The sequence below is a fragment of the Zootoca vivipara genome, chromosome 2 (genome assembly GCF_965207765.1).
Source record: "Zootoca vivipara chromosome 2, rZooViv2.hap1.1, whole genome shotgun sequence".
Lineage (NCBI taxonomy): Eukaryota > Metazoa > Chordata > Lepidosauria > Squamata > Lacertidae > Zootoca > Zootoca vivipara.
Window position 1 is genome coordinate 8,398,639 of NC_142584.1, and position 23,454 is coordinate 8,422,092.

Sequence of the window (23,454 nt, forward strand, 5' to 3'; positions counted from 1 at the left end):
TGAACAAGTGTCTGTGTCTGGGTTGCTTGAGTGCTGATCCACTGATAAAAAAGGTAAAGGACTCCTGACAGTTAAGTCCAGTTGCGAACGACTCTGGGGTTGCGGCGCTCATCTTGCTTTACTAGCCGAGGGAGCCGACATTTGTCCGCAGTTTTTCCAGGTCATGTGGCCAGCATGACTAAGCCGCTTCTGGTGAAACCAGAGCAGCGCATGGAAACACTGTTTACCTACTTGCATTTTGATGTGCTTTCGAACTGCTAGGTTGGCAGGAGCTGGGACCGAGCAACGGGAGCTCAGCCCGTCGCAGGGATTCAAACTGCCGACCTTCCGATCGGCAAGCCCAAGAGGCTCAGTGGTTTAGATCACAGCGCCACCCGCATCCCCACTGATAAGCAGGGGTAATTTCTGCCACGTACTGAAATGGGAATCTTTGATGTTGGTTCCAGGAATCTGATTTTTAAGTAGCACATTACAGTTCCCTTTAACCTTTATATAAAAAACCCACAACCCAGTCCATAATAGAGAATGTTGTATTTTGGGCTCAGCGAAAGAGCCCAAAATATGCATTCAGAAGAGTGCCTGGTTCAGTTCCCATCTTGAGAGTTTTGAGTAGCAGATGTGGGAATGAGGTTGGGAGAGCAATACTCCAGTGTTTCAGTGCTACATGATTCGGTATAAAGCAGATTTGAATGGCCATCTTCTTAAAGGGGGGTGGGAAATGATTTCAAAAATCCAATCACTCTGATTTTTTCAGCACTTGTGAGTGCAGTCGCTCCGTCATGGAGTCCCATACAGTAACAGTGCAGGTAACTATTTTATAATGTAATAGGACGTCTTGCATTTGACAAGCCTGTGTTTGTGGGTATACAAGTGTGAGAATTTGCCCAGTGCCCGAGTCTGGCCACTCCTGCCAGGATGTGTGGGCGGTCCCTTTGAGGATTGCCAGAGTACCTTCCTGGAAAATCTCCCTCTGCAGCCCCCTGCCCTGCGAGCCAGTTTTCGCCCGTTGAAAATCTTAATCTTTCCCCCCAAACCCTTTGGAATATCTCTCTAAATTATGAACACTTAACTGGAGAATTGTAGATGCAAATATATTCTTGGTCTTCCTAGTTGCCAAATTTGGAGGGTATTTCTTTTACGTTTCAGCCCTGGGTGCAAGAGGCAATCTTATCTCAAGTAAACTGCCTACTACTCTCAAAAGGAAACCTTGTCAAAAGCAGTTCCCTTTTCTGGTAAGCAGCAGCAGCCACCTCTTGAAAGATAACTTCACAGGGCCTCTCCAGCCTGCAATTGCCTTGCAGGCAAATCTGTCAACTTCCTTCATTAAATCACATTGCTTGGAGGAGATGCAGCAAGCCGTCACACATACAAGTCTTCACTTGACAGCTTAGTTACTGGCAGAACTTTTAATAATAAAGATTACCTCTGTATAGTAGATGCTAGGGACAAACTGCGAAGGAAGGGCCTGTTGTCTTCTCACCTGCCTGATTTGCTGGACTGTGGGGAGACCTGATCTGATCTTGCAAAGCAATTCTAGGTGGTGGACAGCGCTCACTCAAAAGATGGCAACAGCTCGCTGTCTTGCACCACTATTCCTTTGATAAATGCCTCTTGAATTGGCTTAAACCCAAAGGGGATTATGTTGCCCTCTGCTGGCAAGAATGCTTATATGCAAAAAAAAATATTTTGAGAACGGCTTGAAGATTTTCTTTTTAGTAGATGAAACACCAGCCCTGCTCTGTAAAGATGGGTCCTTTTAAGAGTTTGAGAATGAAGGAAGTGTGACATGAGCATCATTTCTCTTTGGGAAACATAATGCAAATTATTATTAATTAAATTTGCATCCCAGGGCGGTCACAGTATGAAATTGCATGACGAGCAAGGTGGGATTTTGCCCTCGAGTACCATTTTTGTTTCTTAAGTGTGCTCTCTACAGCCCTCCTCCCCGAGACTCACAAGGCCTGGGTTTGAGAGAAATGTACTTTATTCAAATAGTAACTCCAATCTACAACGGCAGCAGTCAGAGTGTACATGATGGTAGAAGTATATTGATTTTAACAAAGCCATCTGGTGATGTGAACTTCTGAGCATTGAGTCTTTTTCCCCTTGCACATTAAGCCTATGCCACTCTTCTTCCCTTCCTTCCCCCACTACCAAAAGTTCAGGGCAAGGATAGTCTCTAGCAAATAGGCAGCGCTGAATGAAGTCTCCCAGGCCCCTGGAAGCAGCCAGCAAATCTGCCTACCTTGGTGTGGTTGAGCAGGCATATTGTTTAGCATTTCCTCTAAAGTCAATAGGATAGACCTGCTTGCAATACTATAAACTGGCTAGGAGTCATAGCAACATTTATGTGCTCTATACCCTAAATAAAGTGCATTTTAGCCTGTTCTGATCAGCCCCTGCCGCTTCTGCTGTTCAGTTTTGCCTTGTGTCTCCCACCCCAGCAGTTGAGCTCAAGAGTGGTGCCAACAGCTTTGCTTAATAGAGTAAGTCCTCTTTCTGGCTTACTCTACGGTAGTACAGAGCAGTACCACCTCTATCTTTTAAATACTGTTTTAAGGCTAAGCTCAAGCCAGTAACTAGTTGTACGAGGTCATATTGCCTGCTGCACTTTTGCACCTGATCAGAACACTCCTTGGCTTAACTGTTTCTGCAGAAGCTGCCACCTTACCCAACCTGCCTCATACTTTGGTGCATGTTTGCAAAAAGGTGTCTCTCCCCCCCTCCCCCCCGCAAATTAATAAATAGCATGGTGCCCATTAGAGCAGTCGCAGCGGTGTAGTATAAAATCTGGTTTGTGTGTGTAATGATCGTGTGAATGAGTGGGGTCCTGGAGAAAAGATGCTCTCCAGGGCTATGCCATGGTTTGGCTCAGCATTCATTGTACGCGAGCCACAAGCTTTTTAAACCAATATTTGTTCTTTGTTTAACTTTTGTTTGGGGGGCGGGGAGAGAATGGGTTTGGTGGTGGCACCGTGTCAAACCATGGTTTAGCGTCAGCTAGCACCACAGGAGGGAGGCGCGCTGCAGCCACAGTCTTCACTCTGAATTTCCTTGTTTGCTCATTCACATTGAGCCAGGGCTGAGGAATGATGTCTGTCCCTCTAGATGATGCTGAACTAGAACTCCTATCACCCCTGACACTGCTGGCAGGGGCAGAATGGAGCTGGAGCCCAAAAGCAGTTGGTGAGCAACAGGTTCTGTGGCCTTGAGCTGGCCCAGGCTTAATGCTATCAGTGCATGTTTTCCTGCACAACCCACCTCCCTCTTAACCTAGCTTGCCAACGTCTCCATCTCTCCACTCTGCCAAGTGCCAGGGAAAGTGGGTGTGTGCCCACCTGTGCTGATGGTTAAGGGAACAGACCTTTGCTTCTCACCTGACGGCACACCCATCTTCCCCCTTACGGGAGAGTCCTTGCTGCCGTAAGAGGCTTGGTTTGTGGGGAAAGGGAACATTCTTGCTGCAGCAGTAATGTCCCCTGGTGTCCCGCTCTGGGTGTCATTGTCTCCACCGTTGTAACTCCCCACCCCCACCCCTTTAAGGCAGTAGGTCACATCTACCCTTGTTGAGCCTGTAGAGATGCTGAACGGTCCTTCTGCCATCATCGCTGCCCAGCCGCTACTCTGGAAGGAGTCCAATGTGGGTGTTTTCCAAGGTTACAGGGGATAAGGAGGTGTAATGTTGGGTATCAAAAGGAGTCCATTGTAGGCAGCTAAGAGCTCCAATAACGAAGATGCATTGTTCTTGGAGAAGAAATTGGTGACACCCTACTGAAGTCCAAGTAACCTCCTCTAAAACAGCCAAGGTGAGTTTTCAGGGACAAATACATAGAAGAAAGCAGCACCCACAGTTTAGCAGTCGTCCCCCCCCTCCCCCGCCAGTTGAAAGCACCAGCATAGATAGGAGCTTAGTACAAATTTACAGCATTTCGGTGCTCAGTGGAATTGTGGTTCCGGTTTCTCCTTGCTGCCCATCTATAACTAAATGACAGTAGACCAGGACTGGAAGTATCTGAACTGGGCTCAAAACATGCCCTTGGAGCTAGCTATGCATTCCCTTGTACATCCTTACTGGATCAATTTAGGGGAGAAGAGCCTGAACAGCGCTTAATATTCTAGGAGCAATAGAGCTTATCTATTCTGCGAGCAGCTTCAAGCCTATCTTCCCCAGTCAAGGAACCAAAGGGATAGGAGGACTGCAAACGGACCAGGAATCTGAGACTCAGTAGACCAACAAGATTCTGGTTCTCTGTTCCTTTAGAACCAAGTCATCAGAAAAACCACTTTCAAGCCAGCTTAAAAATCTGTACGCTAGATGCAAACTTCAGTTACGTTATGGGTGATCCAGTTCTTTGAAAGGTTTACACAGGCCCCTGCTTTCCCTTCGGAAGGAGGGAACCTGCACTTATGATTAAGTCAGGCAAAATTCAATTTATGGATTTTTTAAAAAATCCCACGACTTCTTAATAATAATAAAAAAAGACCCACCCATGTAGTTCAGCTGAAATCTAAAAACTTCCCTTACAGAATCGCTGCATGTGGCTCTCATGTCTACTGCCCTCGGCCCAAGTGAGACCACAGCAAAACCAAGTGTGATGGAAAATGGAGTCCAGCAACATCTCGGAGGGCCACAGGTTCTGCTCAACCCATGCCTTAAAAACCAAGGCCCCCCACTAAAGACAATGACCCAAAGTACAAGTTTTAAAAACACGGACGTGATTGTAGCTATGAGCAGCAATTAGATAAATGACTCTGCAAAGGGATGACTCCATTTTTTTTTAAAAAAGAAAAAGGCAGAGTCGTCTTTGCCACCTGCCAAAGGCTTCATGTCAAGGATGCAACCTTTGCTCTGCTATTTCATCCAATCAGCAGTTTGGCATAATGGCAAAAACCCCAGCTCCCTCACAGCTGCTTCAAGGATTGCTTTTCTTCCCGTGTGACGGAAAAGGATCTCTTGAATAAGGGACGTGCAACTAACTAAAAGGAAAACACATGGTCGGTTGGGAAAGGTGGTGGAGAGAAGATGGGGGAATAGGAATTGTCTATAAAAAGGCACTGGGGTTGGCTCTGGGGTCTTTCTGGTTTCTGTAGCGCATGGCAAGCCACACTCCAAGGATCTGGAAGAGAAAAGGGGGAGGGGAGGATCTAGTTATGGGACTTCCTTGAAAAATCACACCCCAAATCACCTTGTTCAATATTTTACTTATTTACTTATTTGTTCAATATTTTACTTATGAAGAATTAACTATCATGATGATGTGGGTCACATCAGAGCTGCAATTCAAACGGAATTCTCCAAATGAGAAGAGGCGTCACTTAGGGAAGATGCAGAATCTCCTTGATGGGAGGCATCCCCAAACTGCGGCCCTCCAGATGTTTTGGCCTACAACTCCCATAATCCCTGACCACTGGGTCCTGTTAGCTAGGGATCATGGGAGTTGTAGGCCAAAACATCTGGAGGGACGCAGTTGGGGGATGCCTGATCTAGGCTTACGACTGCCCTCTTTCCCCAGTGCAGATAGTTTCCTTTATTAAATATCTTAAGTATCAGGCAGAAATGCAAACTGGTACGATTTTTTTTACAGCATTACCATTCATACCAGCACTGTCTGCAGCTGTTGAGATTCTGCTTCTCGGCTGTACAGGAAGAGCCCTGGCAAAGCTACCAATGATGTACAAAGAATATTCTCCTGTCCCTCCCCCCATTCAGCCTAATAAGACAGCGTTACCTCTGTGAAACTGAAGAAGAGTCCAACTCCACCAAGGATTTTCAAGGCCTCGCCTGCATGTTCCATCATCACCTCACCACAACTGATGCACCCGGTTTTTGATTTTGTGCATGGCTGCAGGGTGGGAGGGTAAATAAATTTTAAAAAGAGCACTGTGACTCTGGTTATCACTTGCAGGGAGACGTTCACAGTTTCTACACTATGTGTGGGGGGGGAGAGATCAGTAACGACGGACAAACTTCTCTGAAAATACAGCTTGCCAGTCTTCTCCTGAAATGCCATGTTCTAGGCAATTGTGAAACAGAAGAGGTCTGGGCCCAAAAATATTCTATAAAGAACTGGGGATCCCTAGGCAAAGCCCATATTATAAGTTCGAAAAAAACAAAGAAACAACCCTGCATTTGGAAAATAACAGAAAAGAGAAAGGGGCAGGGCAGGGAAAATGCCCCAAGGCACATTAGACAAAAGGAACAGAAGGACTGCTAGTGTTAAAAAGAGGACTAATACGCCACTTTGGGGAAGAAGAGGCAAAAGAACTGGATTTGATATCCCTGTTCAGTCTTAAATGGCCAGCCATACTGATCAATATGACAATGGGAGGAAATACACAGTTGGGGGGGTGGTCTGGTAATTTAGGAATTGGTTAAGTGCCCCAAATGGAAGAAGGTAGAAGGAACAGAAAAGGTTTCAAAAGGAAAAGTAGGCCTCTGAAGACAGCAGCAGCAGAAGAGGGAAAATGAGACTCCAATAAAAAGAAATGTAGTGCATTTTAGCTGTGGTTAAACCACTGAGCCTAGGGCTTGCTGATCAGAAGGTCGGGGGTTCGAATCCCTATGACGGGGTGAGCTCCCGTTGCTTGGTCCCAGCTCCTGCCAACCTAGCAGTTCGAAAGCACGTCAAAATGCAAGTAGATAAATAGGAACCGCTACAGCCGGAAGGTAAACGGCGTTTCCATGTGCTGCTCTGGTTCACCAGAAGCGGCTTTGTCATGCTGGCCACATGACCTGGAAGCTATACGCCGGCTCCCTCGGCCAATAATGCGAGATGAGCGCGCAACCCCAGAGTCAGTCACGACTGGACCTAATGGTCAGGGGTCCCTTTACCTTTACCTTATCGTTTATTTTAAAATAATTTCGTTGTTCCCGCAAGGGGACAATGACAATAAAGATATCCTATATCCTAAAATGGCCTGTGTTTTAGCATAGTTCTCTACTGCTTCTGTACATTGGGAGAAATCCTACACAGCACTTTGCAGATTGTTCCATCAACGTAGGAATTTCTGCTCCGTCTTCTCCTCCCCCAGCACACTGTTCTGAGGGTTCTCCCGTCACCCCACCCCACCAATCTTAGGGGAGTGGGGAGCACAGGGGAGAGGAGGGGAGAGGAGGGGAGGGGAGGGGAGAGGAGAGGAGAGGAGAGGAGAGGAGAGGAGAGGAGAGGAGAGGAGAGGAGAGGAGAGGAGAGGAGAGGAGAGGAGAGGAGAGGAGAGGAGAGGAGAGGAGAGGAGAGGAAACTCTGCTGCACTAGCAAAGTGTCCTTGAACTGGCTTCCACTGGTGGAACTCATTAGTTGACTACCATCCACTCAGTTTAGTTTTAAACTGTATTTTGTGTGTGTGTCATTCATTTATATATATCAGGGACGTCCAACTCCCAAGAGACTGCGATCTACTCACAGAATAAAAAACTGGCAGTGATCTACCACTTTTTTTGGGGGGGAGGGGTGCAGGCCAATGTTGTTGAGCTTTCTTTTGAACTTTAATAAAGGGGAAAGGCAAAAAGTCACTCACCAAAAGATCGCTGAGGAAACAATCAGCCTCAGAGCGAAAACTCTGTTCTTCCGTTCTAGCAATCATGTGCAAATGGAGGACGGGTCAAGGGGGCGGGACCAGGTGCTCTTTTGGCACCACAAAGGAAAGGGAGCCCGCGATTGATCTACCAAAACCTCCCAGGGATCGGCAAGTAGATTGCGATCGACCTGTTGGATATCCCTGATATATATCGACTAGCTTTGGGGGTATAGCCCCAAACAAGTCAGTTTATACAAGTTTCTAAACAAAAATGTCCAAACCCTAAAGGAAAGGGTAGTATTAAAAGAACACATGGACTTCCCAAATAAAGATGGTGAAAAATGGTTGATTGCATCAGAAGTGAAAAAGACTTGAAGCATTGAGATCTGCAGTTTCTGATGGACTGAGGTTGGCAAGACTTGAAGGTAAACTTGCTTAGGATTGGGCTGCTAGTCATGCACCACATTAGTTTTGTGTTCTCCAAAGAAGCCATTTTCTAAAGGGAAATGTTCTGCCAACCTGTTTCAGCTGAGAGTTTGGCAAGAATGATAGTTGGCAAAACAATAGGTATTGCCAACTATCAGTGCATACAAACATCAATGGTTTTTTAGAACCCAATCAATGGTCTGGTCTGCTAGGTCAAGTCACAAATCTGGTTACATCCAACTCTGGCTGCTTTAGAAGAAGTGCAGCAAACAGCACGAAGATTAAGAGTTTAATTAAACAACCGCAATCACAGCAATATGTTTCACTATTTAAGTATATTCATTGATAGCCTATTTTTCACAGCGTAGAGTGACAATCACCCAGCAACCTTCAAGCAGCAGACCCTCGACTAAGCCTTCTTAATCTGAGATCCATTATCCCCAGTAATTTAGTGATTCTGTCACCTGAGACACGAAGGGTTCAAGGTGAAGTGAACACTTACCGCTTTGCACATTTCAACATCAGCCTTGAATTTCTTGCCAGCTTCAAGAGAGTTGTTGAATAGCCCGCAGCAGTCAAAGCTATTTTCCAGTGACTTCTTGGTGTCGTTGCTCATTTCCCAGGCACCATTCAGGAGACTTTCCTGAGAGGAGAGGAAAAATAGTGAGGGCTGACGTTCTGTGTTACTTGAAATAACAATCCCCTCTCAATTCATAACAAATAGCAGGAATGAGGACAGGGAGTTTTGTGCTGTGGTGGTGGCAAGTTTAATTCATGGCAAATGGTTAAATTAGAATAAAAGCACCCCAAAAAATCAATTACTAAAGCAACCTTGCTATTTAAGTAGTAGCCTGGTATCCATGGCCAAGAAGGAATTGCATGTGGGTGAGAGAGAAGACCCTCCCCTTTCCCAGCACAGAAACGAAATACAGCCATACCTTGGATCCCGAACGCCCTGGAACCCGGATGTTTTGGCTCCTAAATGCCGCAAACCCAGAAATGATTGTTCCGGTTTGCGAATGTTCTTTTGGAACCCGAATGTCCGATGGGGCTTCTGATTGGCTTCCTGCAGCCAATCAGAAGTTGCGATTTGGTTTTCGGATATTTTGGAAGTTGAACGGACGAACTCTCAGAACGGATTCTGTTTGACTCCCAAGGTACAATTGTAGGCTGCCAGAGGAAGAACACATCTTCCTTCATACCCAGCAAGGGATTGCAACAGGCTGCTGGGAGAGGGCAGGAGCAACCTTTCACCAGTCTCCAGCAGGCTACTACACATTGTTCCTAGCCCGCCACTTTTGTGTGCTCAGAACTGTAGCGGTGCTCTAGGGAGAGGAGGTTGAGCCTGCTCTTCTGTCCGGCATCCCCAATTAATAATAGAAACACGCTGATGTGCTTAAGAGCTGGAGGGAAGGGGGTGCAATTGAGCTGGAAACAGTGACGTGCAAATGAAGATTTACCTTTCGTTTTCCCCCCAAGCAATATTTCTCTTCCAACCTGAGCTGCAGGTTAAAAAGCACACTCCGCGAGTTCCCTCCAAACCTGAATGAACGTCAAGGCAGGAAGGTGACCTTACCTGTTTACTTCTTGTGAGTGCCAGACACGAACAGGAGACTCCAAACTGGAAGAGAAACACTATCCCTAAAATGATCATGTACTGATGAGAAAGTGACGTTAAGGAAATGCTTGGGAAAGTAGAGAGGTTCTAAAAGGAAACACCAAATTGAAGAGCTAATTGCAGATAAAACACCTCCGGCTTCTTCCAGTTTTCAACTTGAAATGCATTCAGTCACATGTCTTTGTAGACCAGGGTGGTCCAGCATGCAATCCCTGGTGCCCCCCCCCCTGCAACCCTGGGTAACATTCGAGGAAAAAACCCTTAAAGCCTTAAAAAATATATTATTTGTGTAACACATTGTTGTTGTTTTGTTTTTCAGTTACTGTTCCTAAACGATTTTTTTGGAATATTTTATTAGTTGAATATAAGAACAACATATAATCAAATACAATCCCCCCAAACAGCCCCAACTGTGTAATGCATTGTTGATGAAAGCACATCTATTACATTTGCTTAATAATTAAATATATTAATTGTGTATATTAAATAACATTAAAACACTTCATTCACGGCATCGAATCTTAATTCAGTGTGTGTGTGGCCTGCGGATTCCATGTACTTGTGCAGCCCCCACTTGGTCTGGAAAGTTGGATCACCGTGTTTTAGACTCTTATCATTTCATGGTATACCAAGCAGTTTTTATCAGAGAGGGTTTTTTCCACCTCTGGCAGACATCATGGACACACAGGGAATGAATGCCTTGTTTTTTCTTTAAGTTGTAAATTTAACTCCAGGTTTAAAAGTTCCCAAGCCTTTAGTTGTGAAGGGTGTTCTGCAATCTCTTTCAGCGACTTCAAATCAAAAGGCACAGAATATCTGCCATACATTAGCAAGAAAGGGAGATTTTGAGGCAACACAGTTCTGGTGGAGAAGGAAGCAGCAGCAGCAGCAGCAGCTTCTAAAAGCCCCCCTTCTTTAGAGGCCTTTAAGAGGGGTCTTACATTGAATTCTGCAATCCCATAGTCTTCACACGAGCAGAGGATCACCCTTCGTAAAAGGATGCAAGCAAGTGGAAGAACATTAGGAAGAACTTCCTGACAGTAAGAGCTGTTCGACAGCGGAATTTGCTGCCAAGGAGTGTGGTGGAGTCTCCTTCTTTGGAGGTCTTTAAGCAGAGGCTTGACAGCCATCTGTCAGGAATGCTGTGATGGTGCTTCCTGCTTGGCAGGGGGTTGGACTGGATGGCCCTTGTGGTCTCTTCCAACTCTATGATTCTAATTGCACTGACATCTGGGCAACCTACAGCCAATATTACGACGCCTGTTCTGACTGCTAAACTGCTTAGATGTTCTCTTACAGCCAGATATTTAACAAGTATCGGTTAAATGAAAACAAAACGCTAGAACAGAGGTGGTGGGACTTCCCTTAGCCAGAGTAGAATCTCAGCAATTAACATGGATGTCAAAGGCTGGACTAATACAGACTGAGGCACCTCCACATTCATCACATGGCGAGGTGGGGAAGTTTCTCTCTGGAATGCTCCTTGATGCAGTGCTCTGATTTAGGAAACCACAGGTGTTAAGCTCCTGGCTGGGTTTATTCTTACAGCCTTCCCTAATGAGGTCACACACCCTCCCGAAAAACTAGCCGGAAGGAGTCCTCTGAATGGAAGCGCTTGACGTTGCAAAGTGGCAGAAGCTAGGAGAGTGCGTGGACCCAATAAATAACCCGATAGGAAACCACTGGGAACTCCATGCAAAAATGGGATATTTTATACGTCTGTAAGAGATCTGCTTCCAGACATCTCGGAACACACAGACAGGAGGAGCCTTTGCTGTGCCCTCCTGCTGCTTAATGGAAACTACCAGAAGAAGTTATACCAGAAGTTCCCTACCAGTAATTACTAGGAAATCTTACATCAGCACTTCCCAGGCCGCTGAGGAAACAAAGTGGTGATTTGATCACTACCGCGCATACATCCTGTCATTCACGAACTCAGATTTCTGAACTCAGAAACCCACAAGAACAGAAATGACCTCAGTTTGGAGGATGGGTGAGGGGAGAGATGTGTTCTACAGTACTACCATAAAAGAAAATGGATGGTGTCCCGTCCCCCTACCCAGACCCCCTGATTTGCCACACCCTTCTTAAAGTCCTCTCTCAGATGTTGTGGTCTTGACACAGCGGCCAGCAGCCTCAAGACAGGAACACCACCTGAAACTTAGAGGTGCTCTGTGGTTTCATTTTGAGTGTCATTTGCCTTTCCCCCTCAACCACCCTCTCCCTCTAAAAATCCCAAAGCTCATTTCTGGGAAATTTAACTGTGTCAGAAGAAAACTAGTTACAGGTAGGTAGCCGTGTTGGTCTGAGTCGAAGCAAAATAAAAAAATTCCTTCAGTAGCACCTTAAAGACCAACTAAGTTTATATTTTGGTATGAGCTTTCGTGTGCATGCACACTTCTTCAGATACCTGAAGAAGTGTATCTGAAGAAGTGTGCATGCACACGAAAGCTCATACCAAAATATAAACTTAGTTGGTCTTTAAGGTGCTACTGAAGGAATTTTTTTAGAAGAAAACTAGGTGAAGCTCACAGGCTTAGTCTTCCTTTGGTTACAGCTCTTTTCAGAAAAACAAACAAACGCTTTTTCAATACATCTTCTTGTTGTTGTTGTTTAGTCGTGTCCGACTTTTCGTGACCCATGGACATCTTAGCAAATTACATTTCTTTCTTTCCTTTCCCCCCCCATGCCAGCTTTTTTTTTATGTAATCACCCATACATCAGCCGTGTGTGTTGTAACAATCCCACAAAACCTGGGTTACCATAGCAATGTACTATGGGTTATCAAGGACAGAAAGGACTACAACCTTGGGGACCAAACTCTGCCTCCGCAATCATGCCAGGCACCACCGTTTCCTCCTACACCTAGGCCATTCTCAGGCATCTTAGTGTGTGGGTAGGCAAACTAAGGCCCGGGGGCCGGATTCGGCCCAATCGCCTTCTAAATCTGGCCCACAGACGGTCCAGGAATCAGCATGTTTTTACATGAGTAGAATGCGTCCTTTTATTTAAGATGCATCTCTGGGTTATTTGTGGGGCATAGGGATTCGTTCCCCCCCCCAAATATAGTCTGGCCCCCCACAAGGTCTGAGGGACAGTGGACCGGCCCCCTGCTGAAAAAGTTTGCTGACCTCTGTCTTATTGGGTTCCAGCAAGCTCCGGAACAATCCAATGGCATGCCAAAAATCCTCCTCAACTAAGCTCTACTCAAGACTTACAGTAACTTACTCGTGTTTGTTAATTTCAGTGTTTCCACTGCGTAAAACTTAGCCGAGTATCAAGCAAAGAGTGGTGCAGCACCCTCTGAACACAAGAGATACTGACATGAAACCATTCTGTCTGGTACTATCAGGTGGAAGGTGGCAGTAAAATTTATTATACGCCTCTCTAGCTAAATGGTATCCATTTTTTGTACAGCAGAAGTTGTTAAGACAACAAGTTTGCCAAACCTGATATGAAAGAAAGCCATGCCGCTTCCAGAGTTTTGTAAAAGGCAGAATGCCATTCATCACCAAGAATTGTGTGCATCATTTCTGACACGCCCTTGGAGGGTATGTTGGCAACCCTTGGATGGTTTTGGCCAGGACTGGGATCAGGGTGGGCAGGGGAAGCTAAACTTCAAATACAGAAAAGCAGCCCCAGCCCCGCAAAATTCCACCCTATGAAAATAATGAACCTCTTCCTTAAGCTATTGTTTTCTTTAAGAACTACATAGCCTTTTGTCCACTGATACACTGTTCTTTTAATTTTAGCATCCTAAAAGTTTATTATTTTGTAATTTTAGTGCTTAACTCTTTTAAGTAAGGTAAAGGTAAAGGGACCCCTGACCATTAGGTCCAGTCGTGACCGACTCTGGGGTTGCACGCTCATCTCGCATTATTGGCCGAGGGAGCCGGCGTATAGCTTCCAGGTCATGTGGCCAGCATGACAAAGCAAGGTGCAAATTTAAGAAGGAAGAGTTTAAGAGTCTGCCAGAACTCAGGCCACAATACTCTGCACACTTACACTTAATATGCAGGGGTAGAACATTTAATTGAGTCAGAGGGATGGATTTCACCAAAGACAGAACAAGAATCTGCAGAGCAAACTCAAATGCTAGCTGCAAAAAAGGTTTGTGTGTGTGTGTGTGTCATTTAGGGCAAAACCAATATTCCAAAAACTAAAGAAAAAGAAAGAGGAAAAACCTATGAACATTTTAGGTTAAATATGTGTGCACCCATTTTCTTCCTGCACCCCATAAAAGCCCACAAGTGAAGACCAGAATAAAACCATAACCCTCTCTTGACCGGCAGAACTCTTTGCTCCTACGAATGGTGCAATTTAGCTGGGCACGTCCAGTTTCGTGTCTGCACGGCAAGAAAATAAAGTACCGGTTTCTGGAAGGCAGGGGAGATGGGATGGTCCTCACTTGGCAACAGCACAGAAGGATACAAAGAACAGCATGACTTGGTGATGGTTGATAGCACCGATGAGCCCCACGATGGCGATCAGAAGCAGGAAGAAAGCCACAGCAATGACCCCTCCGATGATGTGGAGACTGTAAACAATGCCGTAGGCTTTGCCCCAGGCAGCCACGCCAATCAGCAGCAGCCCAACCAGCTGGAAAGCAAAAAGAGTTCAGGGGAGTCAGAATGGAGGTGTCAGAAGCATAGAACAGAAACACTAGCAGCACTAGCACTTCTTTCCTTTGAGGCTTAGTTCATTCATACATACGGTATCTTCAACTCTTTCTGGTTGCCCTCTTCATTTCAGCCACATGCATGCTTCAGGTTTAAAGCGGTTTAATCCTACTCAAGTCAACAGGCACGAATCTAGATATATATAAATGTAAACTGGCAATGTCCGTTAGTATCTACGTTTCATCAAAACCGCTTGACCGATTGCGTTCAAATTTTGACACAATGCCGCATGCAAATGTGAGAGCAAGCCCATACCGTTTTTAAAGACAGATGTCACACCTGGGCCAGGTAAAACCCCAAAAACCACATGTTCCAGAACTCACAAATCAGACAAAAGTACAGGCTGGGAAAAGAACCAGGTTGCAAACCAGCGCCCTCTAGCTGCAGCTACACTGGTACTGCACCTATAAAATTTTCCCTCTCAACATCACCTCGGCACCCGTTTACATACTAGGCCGAAGCCTTTATAGACTAGGCCGAATGGAGTTACTGACTTGCTTGTGTGGGGGTTTGGGGGAGGAGGGCACGGGATAGGTGAGGACACGGTGGAGCCAGTCACAGGGATGAACCGGGGCTGGGGGGAGGAGGGGGTGTGATACGTCATGGGTCAGGACAGGTATGGGGAATCACAGGGGTATGCCTGTTTAAACATAACACATGTAAAACAGGGGGACTCTGAAGGTGAGGGGAGTCTGAAGGGGGGGACTCTGAGCCTCCATTTAACAGACTGAGCCACAGCAACGTGTGGCAGGGCCAGCTAGTACTTATTTAAAATCATAGTCCTCTAAATCGGCAGGTTGCTGGATCAGGCTTCCCATCATCTATGACTTGATTTCATTTTGGCTTATCTAAGGCTTTCCTTGAAAAACGCAAGAAATTTATCAGGCATGAAAATCGCTGCTCACACCATATGTTTGTTTGCTTTTAATGGCCATTTTAAAGCATTTCTAACAAAAGGAAGCCAACTCCACTCACTTAAATTTGTAAGCTGTTTTATGAACTCTGCAAGATTCTCCTGCAAATAAGAACCTCTTCTTCCACCTCCTTTCTCTAACCTCTTCACTATATGTTTGGGGCTATTTGAAAAATGGATCATCCATTCACTAGCAGGATCAGAACTCTTGACTGTTGCACCTATCTTATGCTGCTTCTTGTTTTGTCCCTAGACACTTTCCTTCATGCTAGAAGAGTCATTAACGTTTTCCATTTCTGTTCTGAGACCTAAGCTCATATTCAGAATTTACACAAGCCCACAGATAAATTATAGTGTGCAATGTTAATTAAGTGCATGCTATAATTTGAGAAGGCTGGAAGGCTGTCAGTGGTCAACAGCCCCTGTTCCCAGCTGAAATTATCTTGATCTCTCTACTGCCAGTACCTTCTTACACATTTGATACGTTAGAGAACTTCTGCAGCATAAACCAATATTGTGCATAGCCACCTGAAATAACATATTGAGGTGATGAAGGCAAAATAAGTTTAGTCCTGCACTACACCATGCTGTGCATTCAGCCTGCAATGGTAGTACAGGCAATGACCGATTAATGTGCATCTAAACGATACACGGTTGTGCACATGCACACATTGCGGGACCTGGAAGTGACCCAAAAAAGCATGAAACTAAAAGGGTGTAATGGGGGCGGGCGGCGCTCATGTGCACTCCTCCAATGCACGTGGGGGTCAGGAACAGAACCCCTGCGTAAAATGGTTGTCAACTGTAATGCACCCTGCTCCCCATTTGTTCCATTTTAAGCAATTTTATTTTATTTTATGGTTGTGCAAGTGTAATATCCCTATTGCATGTCATGACTACATGAGGAAATCTCAAAACCCGTATGAAAAGAAATGACAGCAGTAATAGCAGGGAATATGGGATTAGAGAGCTAATAATGGAATCCTGATCAGATGCATTTACCCTGTTTCTCATATTTTAAGACATACCCATAAAATAAGCCATAGCAGGATTTTTAAGCATTCAAGGAATATAAGCCATACCCCGAAAATAAGACATAGTGATAGGTGCAGCAGCAATGCCGGCCGCGGCAGGAGGAGGAGGAAAAAAATAAGACATCCCTTGAAAATAAGCCATAGTGTGTTTTTTTGAGGAAAAAATAAATATAAGACATGTCTTATAATATGAGAAACACGGTAGTTCTACTTTAAAGCGTATTTCTAGCTCTCATGGTTGCCCTTGAGAAATTTCAACACCCATTAGCAGCTTCTAGAACACAGAATTATGGGACCCAGGTGGCGCTGCGGGTTAAACCACTGAGCCTAGGGCTTGCTGATCAGAAGGTTGGCGGTTCGAATCCCTGTGACGGGGTGAGCTCCCGTTGCTTGGTCCCAGCTCCTGCCAACCTAGCAGTTTGAAAGCACGTCAAAATGCAAGTAGATAAATAGGAACCGCTACAGCGGGAAGGTAAACGGCGTTTCCATGTGCTGCTCTGGTTTGCCAGAAGCGGCTTTGTCATGCTGGCCACATGACCTGGAAGCTATACGCCGGCTCCCTCGGCCAATAATGTGAGATGAGCGCGCAACCCCAGAGTCGGTCACGACTGGACCTAATGGTCAGGGGTCCCTTTACCTTAGAACACAGAATTACATTTTACACAACACATGCAGGGACCTCAAAACCATGTTTGCTGTATAAATGCAAATAAAGGACCAGGCAGCATTTGCAAGGGAGGATCAGCTCACAGGTGGATGTGCTTAGCTCTTCTTCCCCTTACTATTTTTGACCTGCAATTTCCATCCTGGCACTTGTTCTACCCTTGTAGTTTAGGAATTCAAACACAGCATTTGTGGGCAGGAAATGGTTAAGAGTGCAAGTGCGTATGCGTGTCCCACCCCACCATGGACAACTCGAAAACTGCTGAAGGTGGACTGCTTATTTATTTATTTGCCAGCTGTATCAATGGTAATGCACTCTACTAGATGCTGTATGATTTTAATTGTACTTTAGTTAACTCTGCCATTTCTTATGTGTCGTATTCTGCAGAATTTAAACAGTGGTACAATAAAATACAACGTAAGAAATAAAAGCAGAAACTGAAACACAATTAAAAATCAGGATGAATATTTGATGCGATGGATTGCAGTCTCCTGTCTTCAGCCACAAATCCACAGATTTGCGGCAGACCAACGGAATGAAGTAATGGTCTGTGGACCAGACTTTGGGGAACCCCTGACCAGCTGGTGGAATCCCATGATGTCACTGCTCCTGTATCCTCGCACACCCATTGCCCCACATTGCTCTGCAGGTTCAACTTTCTTCCTTAATCCTTGCAGCGGAAAACAGATGATGAAACCGAAATATGTGACTTACAAGACTGGTTCTGCATAAGAGAACAAGGAAGAAGTTCCAGGAACCTGTGGCCCACCAAAAGCCCTGACCCCAAATCCTACCCATGCTCTCCTTCCTTGCTATTGCCATTTTCAATAGATAAGACAGAATACTAAACACCTAGATCAGGCACGTCCAACAGGTAGATCGTGATCTACTGGTAGATCACTGGACGCCTGTGGTAGATCACTGGCTCCCCCCCCCAAAGAAACTCAAGAACTTTGGCTCCCCTAAAAATGCTCAACATTTTAGCCCTTCACCTCCCCAAAAGAGGGCTTTCCTCCCACCTCAGAAAAGCTCAACAACTCTGACCTGAACCCCTAAAAAACAGGGCTTTCCTTCTCCCTAAAAAAAGCTTAATAACTTTGACCTGAACCCCCCAAAAGGGGGTAGATCACTGCCAGTTTTTAACTCTGTGAGTAGATCGCAGTCTCTTCGGAGTTGGCCACCCCTGACCTAGATAAAAGTAGGTGGAAGAATAGATTACACTACAATATAGTGACTAAGGCAACAACAATTCCACCTAAAGCACTCTTAAAGGTTTTCTTGCTGGCCATGGACCCATCCAGGATGTTAACTTTTAATTATGTTAACTGCATTTAAATGGTTCAAAGCTGCCCCCAGGCCTACTTATAGGGAATAGAGCATGGGCAGACATGCCGTAGCAAGTCGTGTAAAGCTAGGTGCTTGCCCTCATACAGAGACAATGAAGAACATCCCACTTCTGCACTTAATATCACTTGCAACATCTGCTGATGACTCTCCATTTCAGCTGCTCCAACTCCTCCTTATAAATCATTCCAGTAAATTGGTGACCTACCAGAGCTTTATATGCATGCAATAAAATGTAAATATTCTTTGAAATGGGGTTTGTATTTTTGTTCTGGTACTTTTTATAGTAAATCTTTGGTTGCATGGCTTTCTCTACTTGGTTCACTCAAGGACATCACCGAGTTAAAGGGCTAAATCAGATCCTCACTCTTCACTGAGAATCAAGCCACTAAGAGGATACCGTGTTCCTCAGATGCCAGTCATCTTTATTTGTAAGAGTGAATGACTTTTGTTGACTCCCATGCAGTCCTCACACTCATCTTGAGCAGTGTGTCAAGTTCTGGGTGCCACACTTTAAGAATATAGACAAACTGGAACAGACGCAGAGGAGGGCAATGAAGATGGTTGCAGAAAATAAATGAAGAAAGATTTAAGTAACTGCATAATTTAGAGGAGGAAAAACCAAAGATGGGGATGTTGACAACATGACAAAGCCTTACGGGTACTTAAAGATTGTCCTCTTTCAGTTCTATGTGAGCAAAGACCTGTTTTCTGCTTTTCCAGGTGGCAAGAGCTAAATCTAATGGGATGACATTATAGGTTAGATTTCAGCAGAGCATTGGGGAAAGCAACTTGATGGTAAGAGGAGTTACACGAGGGAACCAGTTACCAAGAGGAGTGGTGGGCTCTCGTTGTGGTTGTGGGGTGTTTTCAAGCAGAGGCTGAACCATAATCTGTTGGGGAGGCTCTAGCTCAATTTCCCCCACGAAGCAGGGAGCAGAAAGACTAAAGACCTCAAGTCAACCTCCAACTCTACGATTCTCCTAATCAAGAAAAGGGTGTTGAGGTGGAAGCCAAAATAATGCTTTGCCCCCAGTTTCTACACCCATGAGCGCAGCCCCATTACTTTGGCTCACAGGGAACAACCTCTTTTACAGGAGAATGTAAAGGATGTCCATCATAATAGCAGGAATGTTGTTGTTAAAGTAAAAAAGACTATACAGTATATCCTCTGCACCATAGAAGAATTCATGTTCTGTGACTTGGATAAATTAAACAAAATCAGATGATGTTACAGTATCTGCTTATTTTGCATAGCTTGACCTAACTCCCAAGTTTTTAGAAGATTTCGAAAGGTCCAGCAAGATCAGGACAATTCATTTTTAGCAGGGAGCAGGGGTTACACAGAAGAGAGAAGGGAATGTGCCACATACAGCCCATATACTCCTCTCATGATTTGTGTGAGAAATGACTGGTGAGGGGAGGGAAGAAACATTTTACCCCAGCAACCATCAAGGGGCAAATACTTGCTTCTTTTAAAAGCTGGACATTTTATGTGGAATTGCAGATATACTGAATATGCTCAGCCCTGGATATCAACAAATCTGGATATCTCATGCACATTAACACTCTTGGTTTGGTCTGGCAGAACACAATTGAACCCAATGTAAATTAAGGAATAGATAATGGTGTAAATAGGCTAAGAATTGTGCGATACAGCAAGGTTAAAGTTCACAAATTGCAGAGAGGTAAATTGGAAGTAAAAATAGACGATATGTAAATGATGTTTATTTAATGATTATCCTTTTAGTATTTATCTAATATGTAGTGTGTTGCCTTCTATCTTTCTTTCTTTTTGTTTTTGTTTGTTTTTGTCTCTGTGTTCTTTGGGTTTTTTTCCCTTATACATTTGTTTCCACATTCCCTTTTTTCTTTTTTGTAAAGGAAGCATGTGGATGAAGATTGTTTGTTTTTGTCATTATGTTTGCTAATGTTTTTAACAAGAAAACAAATAAAAACCTTTTTTTAAAAAACAACAAAACACTCTTGGTTTGGGCCAAGAAATTGTGGCGGCAAAGACACACTGTTGAACAAACTGTTTAACTGCATTCCTGCACTAAAGATGCAAGCTTGGCTGGGCTAGTGTTTCATCTGACCAGAAAACACAGAATTCCCAGAGATTGTCCTATCAGGAAACATTTCTTCATCCTTTCCTCTCTACTAGCAGCTTGGTAGAAACATTTACATCTCCCCCCAGAGCATGTTGAAGAACATGAGGCGAGGGATGCTTGCCTTCAGGTAGATTCCATCCTACAAACTATAGGGAAAGGAAGCAACGGCTGCAAGACATTCAACACACATTTGAATCTTCGAGCTGAGATTTTCTACTGCCTAAGGCAGAGGTTTTAATCCTTTTTGGGTCCATGGCTCCCTTGACTGACTAGATTCTTTCTAGGGCACCCCTGTAGGGCTCGGGAACCCAGTTATGTCACCCCTTGCCTGCAGAGCTGGCAGCCTCTCACCCTTTCTTGAACACACTCCCTTGTGGAGTGTTCCCTCAGCCTCCTCTCCTCTCCCCTCCCTTCTCCTTGGGAGTCCTCTCAGCAGCCGCTGATACTACCCCTGGTCTCTGTTCTGCCCACCCCATGCCCCAAAGAGAGATGCCTCCTCACACAGCCCCCAAGCACCTGGGACTTGTCTGTCCATACTCCATTCCCAACAGCAAGGGCTGTTGAACTGGCTGGCTGGGCTCCCTCGCCCGCTTGCTTGCTTATCCCGGGGTCACCTCAGCTCCTGGCAACCAACACCCTCTGGCCAGCCCCAGAGGCACCATTCGCCTGGGGAGCTTGTAGCCAGGGCTGCTGCAACAAACAGCCGTGAAAGCCTTTGGGAGGCAGACACACAAGAGGGCATCAGAGAAGGGAAAAGCGACAAGGGACAGAGGCCAGTGTAGCCTGCGGCCTCCCTGACCATCATTCAAGGCACCCCAGGGTGCCACGGCACACTGGTTAAAAACCACTGGTCTATTTGTTCAAGGCAAAAATAAAAACATACTTTGCTTAAAAATATGAGTTCAAAGTTACTTGTACTTTCAGGGACATCTGCATAGGAACACTACATGTGCCTACAGGTTGGCCTGTTAAATGTGGAATCAGGTTACCTGGTGCAGACTGGCCTACTTTTGGTGATCTTTCCTCCCTGACTGCGCAATCCTATGCACATTTACTCAGATAATGTGTCCGATGGAACTTAATGACCAATACGTAGGTTTATTATTACAGCGTAACTTAGTAAATAAGTCAGACTCAAGAATCCTTTAAAGTTCTGTTCTTTTTTCCACCTAATATTCCAGCATTATCACAGCAGCACATACCCCAACAAACACCCTTATATTCACCCATACATGCTTTACTGACCCTAAATCTTTTGTACATCTTGCAGAGCAGGGGTATATTACGTCTGAACAACCGTCCACCAAGTAGTTGAGACATCCATTGCTCATAACACCATTATCTAATACTTCCTGCGCATGAAATACTGCACTGCTATTAAAGCAGCCTTTTACATTTGTTCAAGTTATTGCTCGTATGCGAAAGCCTCAGGTGATCAAAGCTTCCCTGCAGTTTAGCTGGGGGCCTAGTTAAACGGCAGAGATTATTTTTTGGTGAGGAGGCCTATAGGCCAATGCTGGGGAGTGCCAACACCCACAAGCAAGAAACTAGGTAATAGCCATTCCCTCCTCATTTATCTCAGTTTCCAAGTAATCAGAGGAGCACCCCGAAGCAACGTTGCAGATCTGCAATGAAGAAGCGTGGAAGGAAAATTCTGACCTGTTCTGGCAAAGAAACACAGGTGCAGCGGTGCTGGTAAAATGCACACAAGTTATACACCTCACAGCCTCTTAGAACTAGATGGGGCAAGGAACACGCAACTGACACAACAGGAGACTCAACCAGTCACAGCATCTTTTTTTAAAAAACCAGAAGCTGCACTTTGCACGGTCTTCTCCAGGCGGGTACCATTGCCAGATCCCCTCTCCCGCACTGGCCTGGCATTGCACCTCTCCAGTCCTACTGGGTCTCTTGGGCTTTGGCCTAAAAACCCAGTTCTTTCCTTTTCCCACCTCAACCTGTCTCTTATCACATCCACCCGACCTCGGAGGGAGGGAACGGGCCTGCCATCCTCTCTCCAGGCAGGAGACCACCCACGAGAGCCACCCTGCTCCACCCTTACCTATTATTCCAGGGAGAGGGAGGAGGTGACCCCCCAATAACCCCCTCCTCAACCCCTCCCCCCAGTAAAACCCCACCCCCCTCAATCCCTCCCCCACCCCTTTCTTTTTTTTTAAAGGAAGACACTTCCTACTGTGATACTGAAAGGGCCCACAGCTGCCCCATTCATGGCCAAGCCCCCTCCCCTCCCCACTTTCTCAGGCGTCCTCCCCAACCCCCCCCCCAAATCTTGCTAAGACAAGGGAGCGGTCGCCCGGCTGTCACACTCACCACGTAAACAACGTTCAGGGCGCACAGCGCGTTGCGCGAGCAGGCGAATCCCCCGCACACCATCTTCTCGAACGGGAGAAGCGAAGCCCCCCTTCTCTCTCTGGCCCCCACCCCGCCGAGAAAAAACAGAGACCGGCGTTTCCTTCCCTGCCCGGGGGCGGCGGCGGCAGCAGCAGCAGCCGCGGATGCGGTCCCTTTAAATATCAGCCCACCGCTAGTGCGCCTGCGCGCAGCTGCTACGACGGCTGCTACTACTACAGCCGCTGCTTCTGACCGACTCGGCGCCGCGTTCCCTTTCTTGGCGTGCCTACTCTTGCTCTACCCACTCCGCCCCTCTCCCTGCTGCGCACGCGCACATGGCGGAGCTTCCCTCATTGGGGATTTTGCGTTCCATCCCATCCGGGCACTGCAGAGGAGGAGGAGGAAGTGGAAGCTGCGTCAATAGACAGGGCAGGGGAAATTGACGCGGCCTCCACTTCCGGTGTCGGTTCTGCTTCGCCATATGCGGGTCAAGGAGGTGGCGGAAGTACGTAGTGATTCACGTACGAGTTTTAAAAAACAAAACAAGACAACACATGCAGGACTTGAAAAAAATTCCAATACAATATACTGGGAAATAGCAGTGCCCTCGACACCCCCCCCCGTCCCTGCCCAAGTCAATTTTTGCAGATGTACCTGCTTGCTAATGAGAAGATGGGAAATTAAAAGCTTTCTGCTTAAAATTTAAAATTATTTTAATAGAGTAGTGTAAAATGTATTTCTCTCCTGCTGTGGTTTTTTTATTTTATATAAAAATAATAATCTGATGTTGATTCA

General features: G+C 45.6%; 1 protein-coding gene across 1 annotated transcript; it reads right to left on the reverse strand.

Moving 5' to 3' along the window:
- Positions 1–1,966: 1,966 nt before the first annotated feature.
- TSPAN31 (tetraspanin 31) lies at positions 1,967–23,046 on the reverse strand. Its single transcript, XM_035102969.3, has 6 exons — positions 22,639–23,046; positions 13,994–14,161; positions 9,521–9,601; positions 8,447–8,587; positions 5,730–5,843; positions 1,967–5,117 (listed from the first exon to the last, which is right to left on the reverse strand). The coding sequence occupies exons 1-6, from the start codon at positions 22,699–22,701 to the stop codon at positions 5,043–5,045; spliced, it is 642 nt and encodes a 213-aa protein (XP_034958860.1). The 5' UTR covers positions 22,702–23,046; the 3' UTR covers positions 1,967–5,042.
- Between the last annotated feature and the right edge of the window lie 408 nt (positions 23,047–23,454).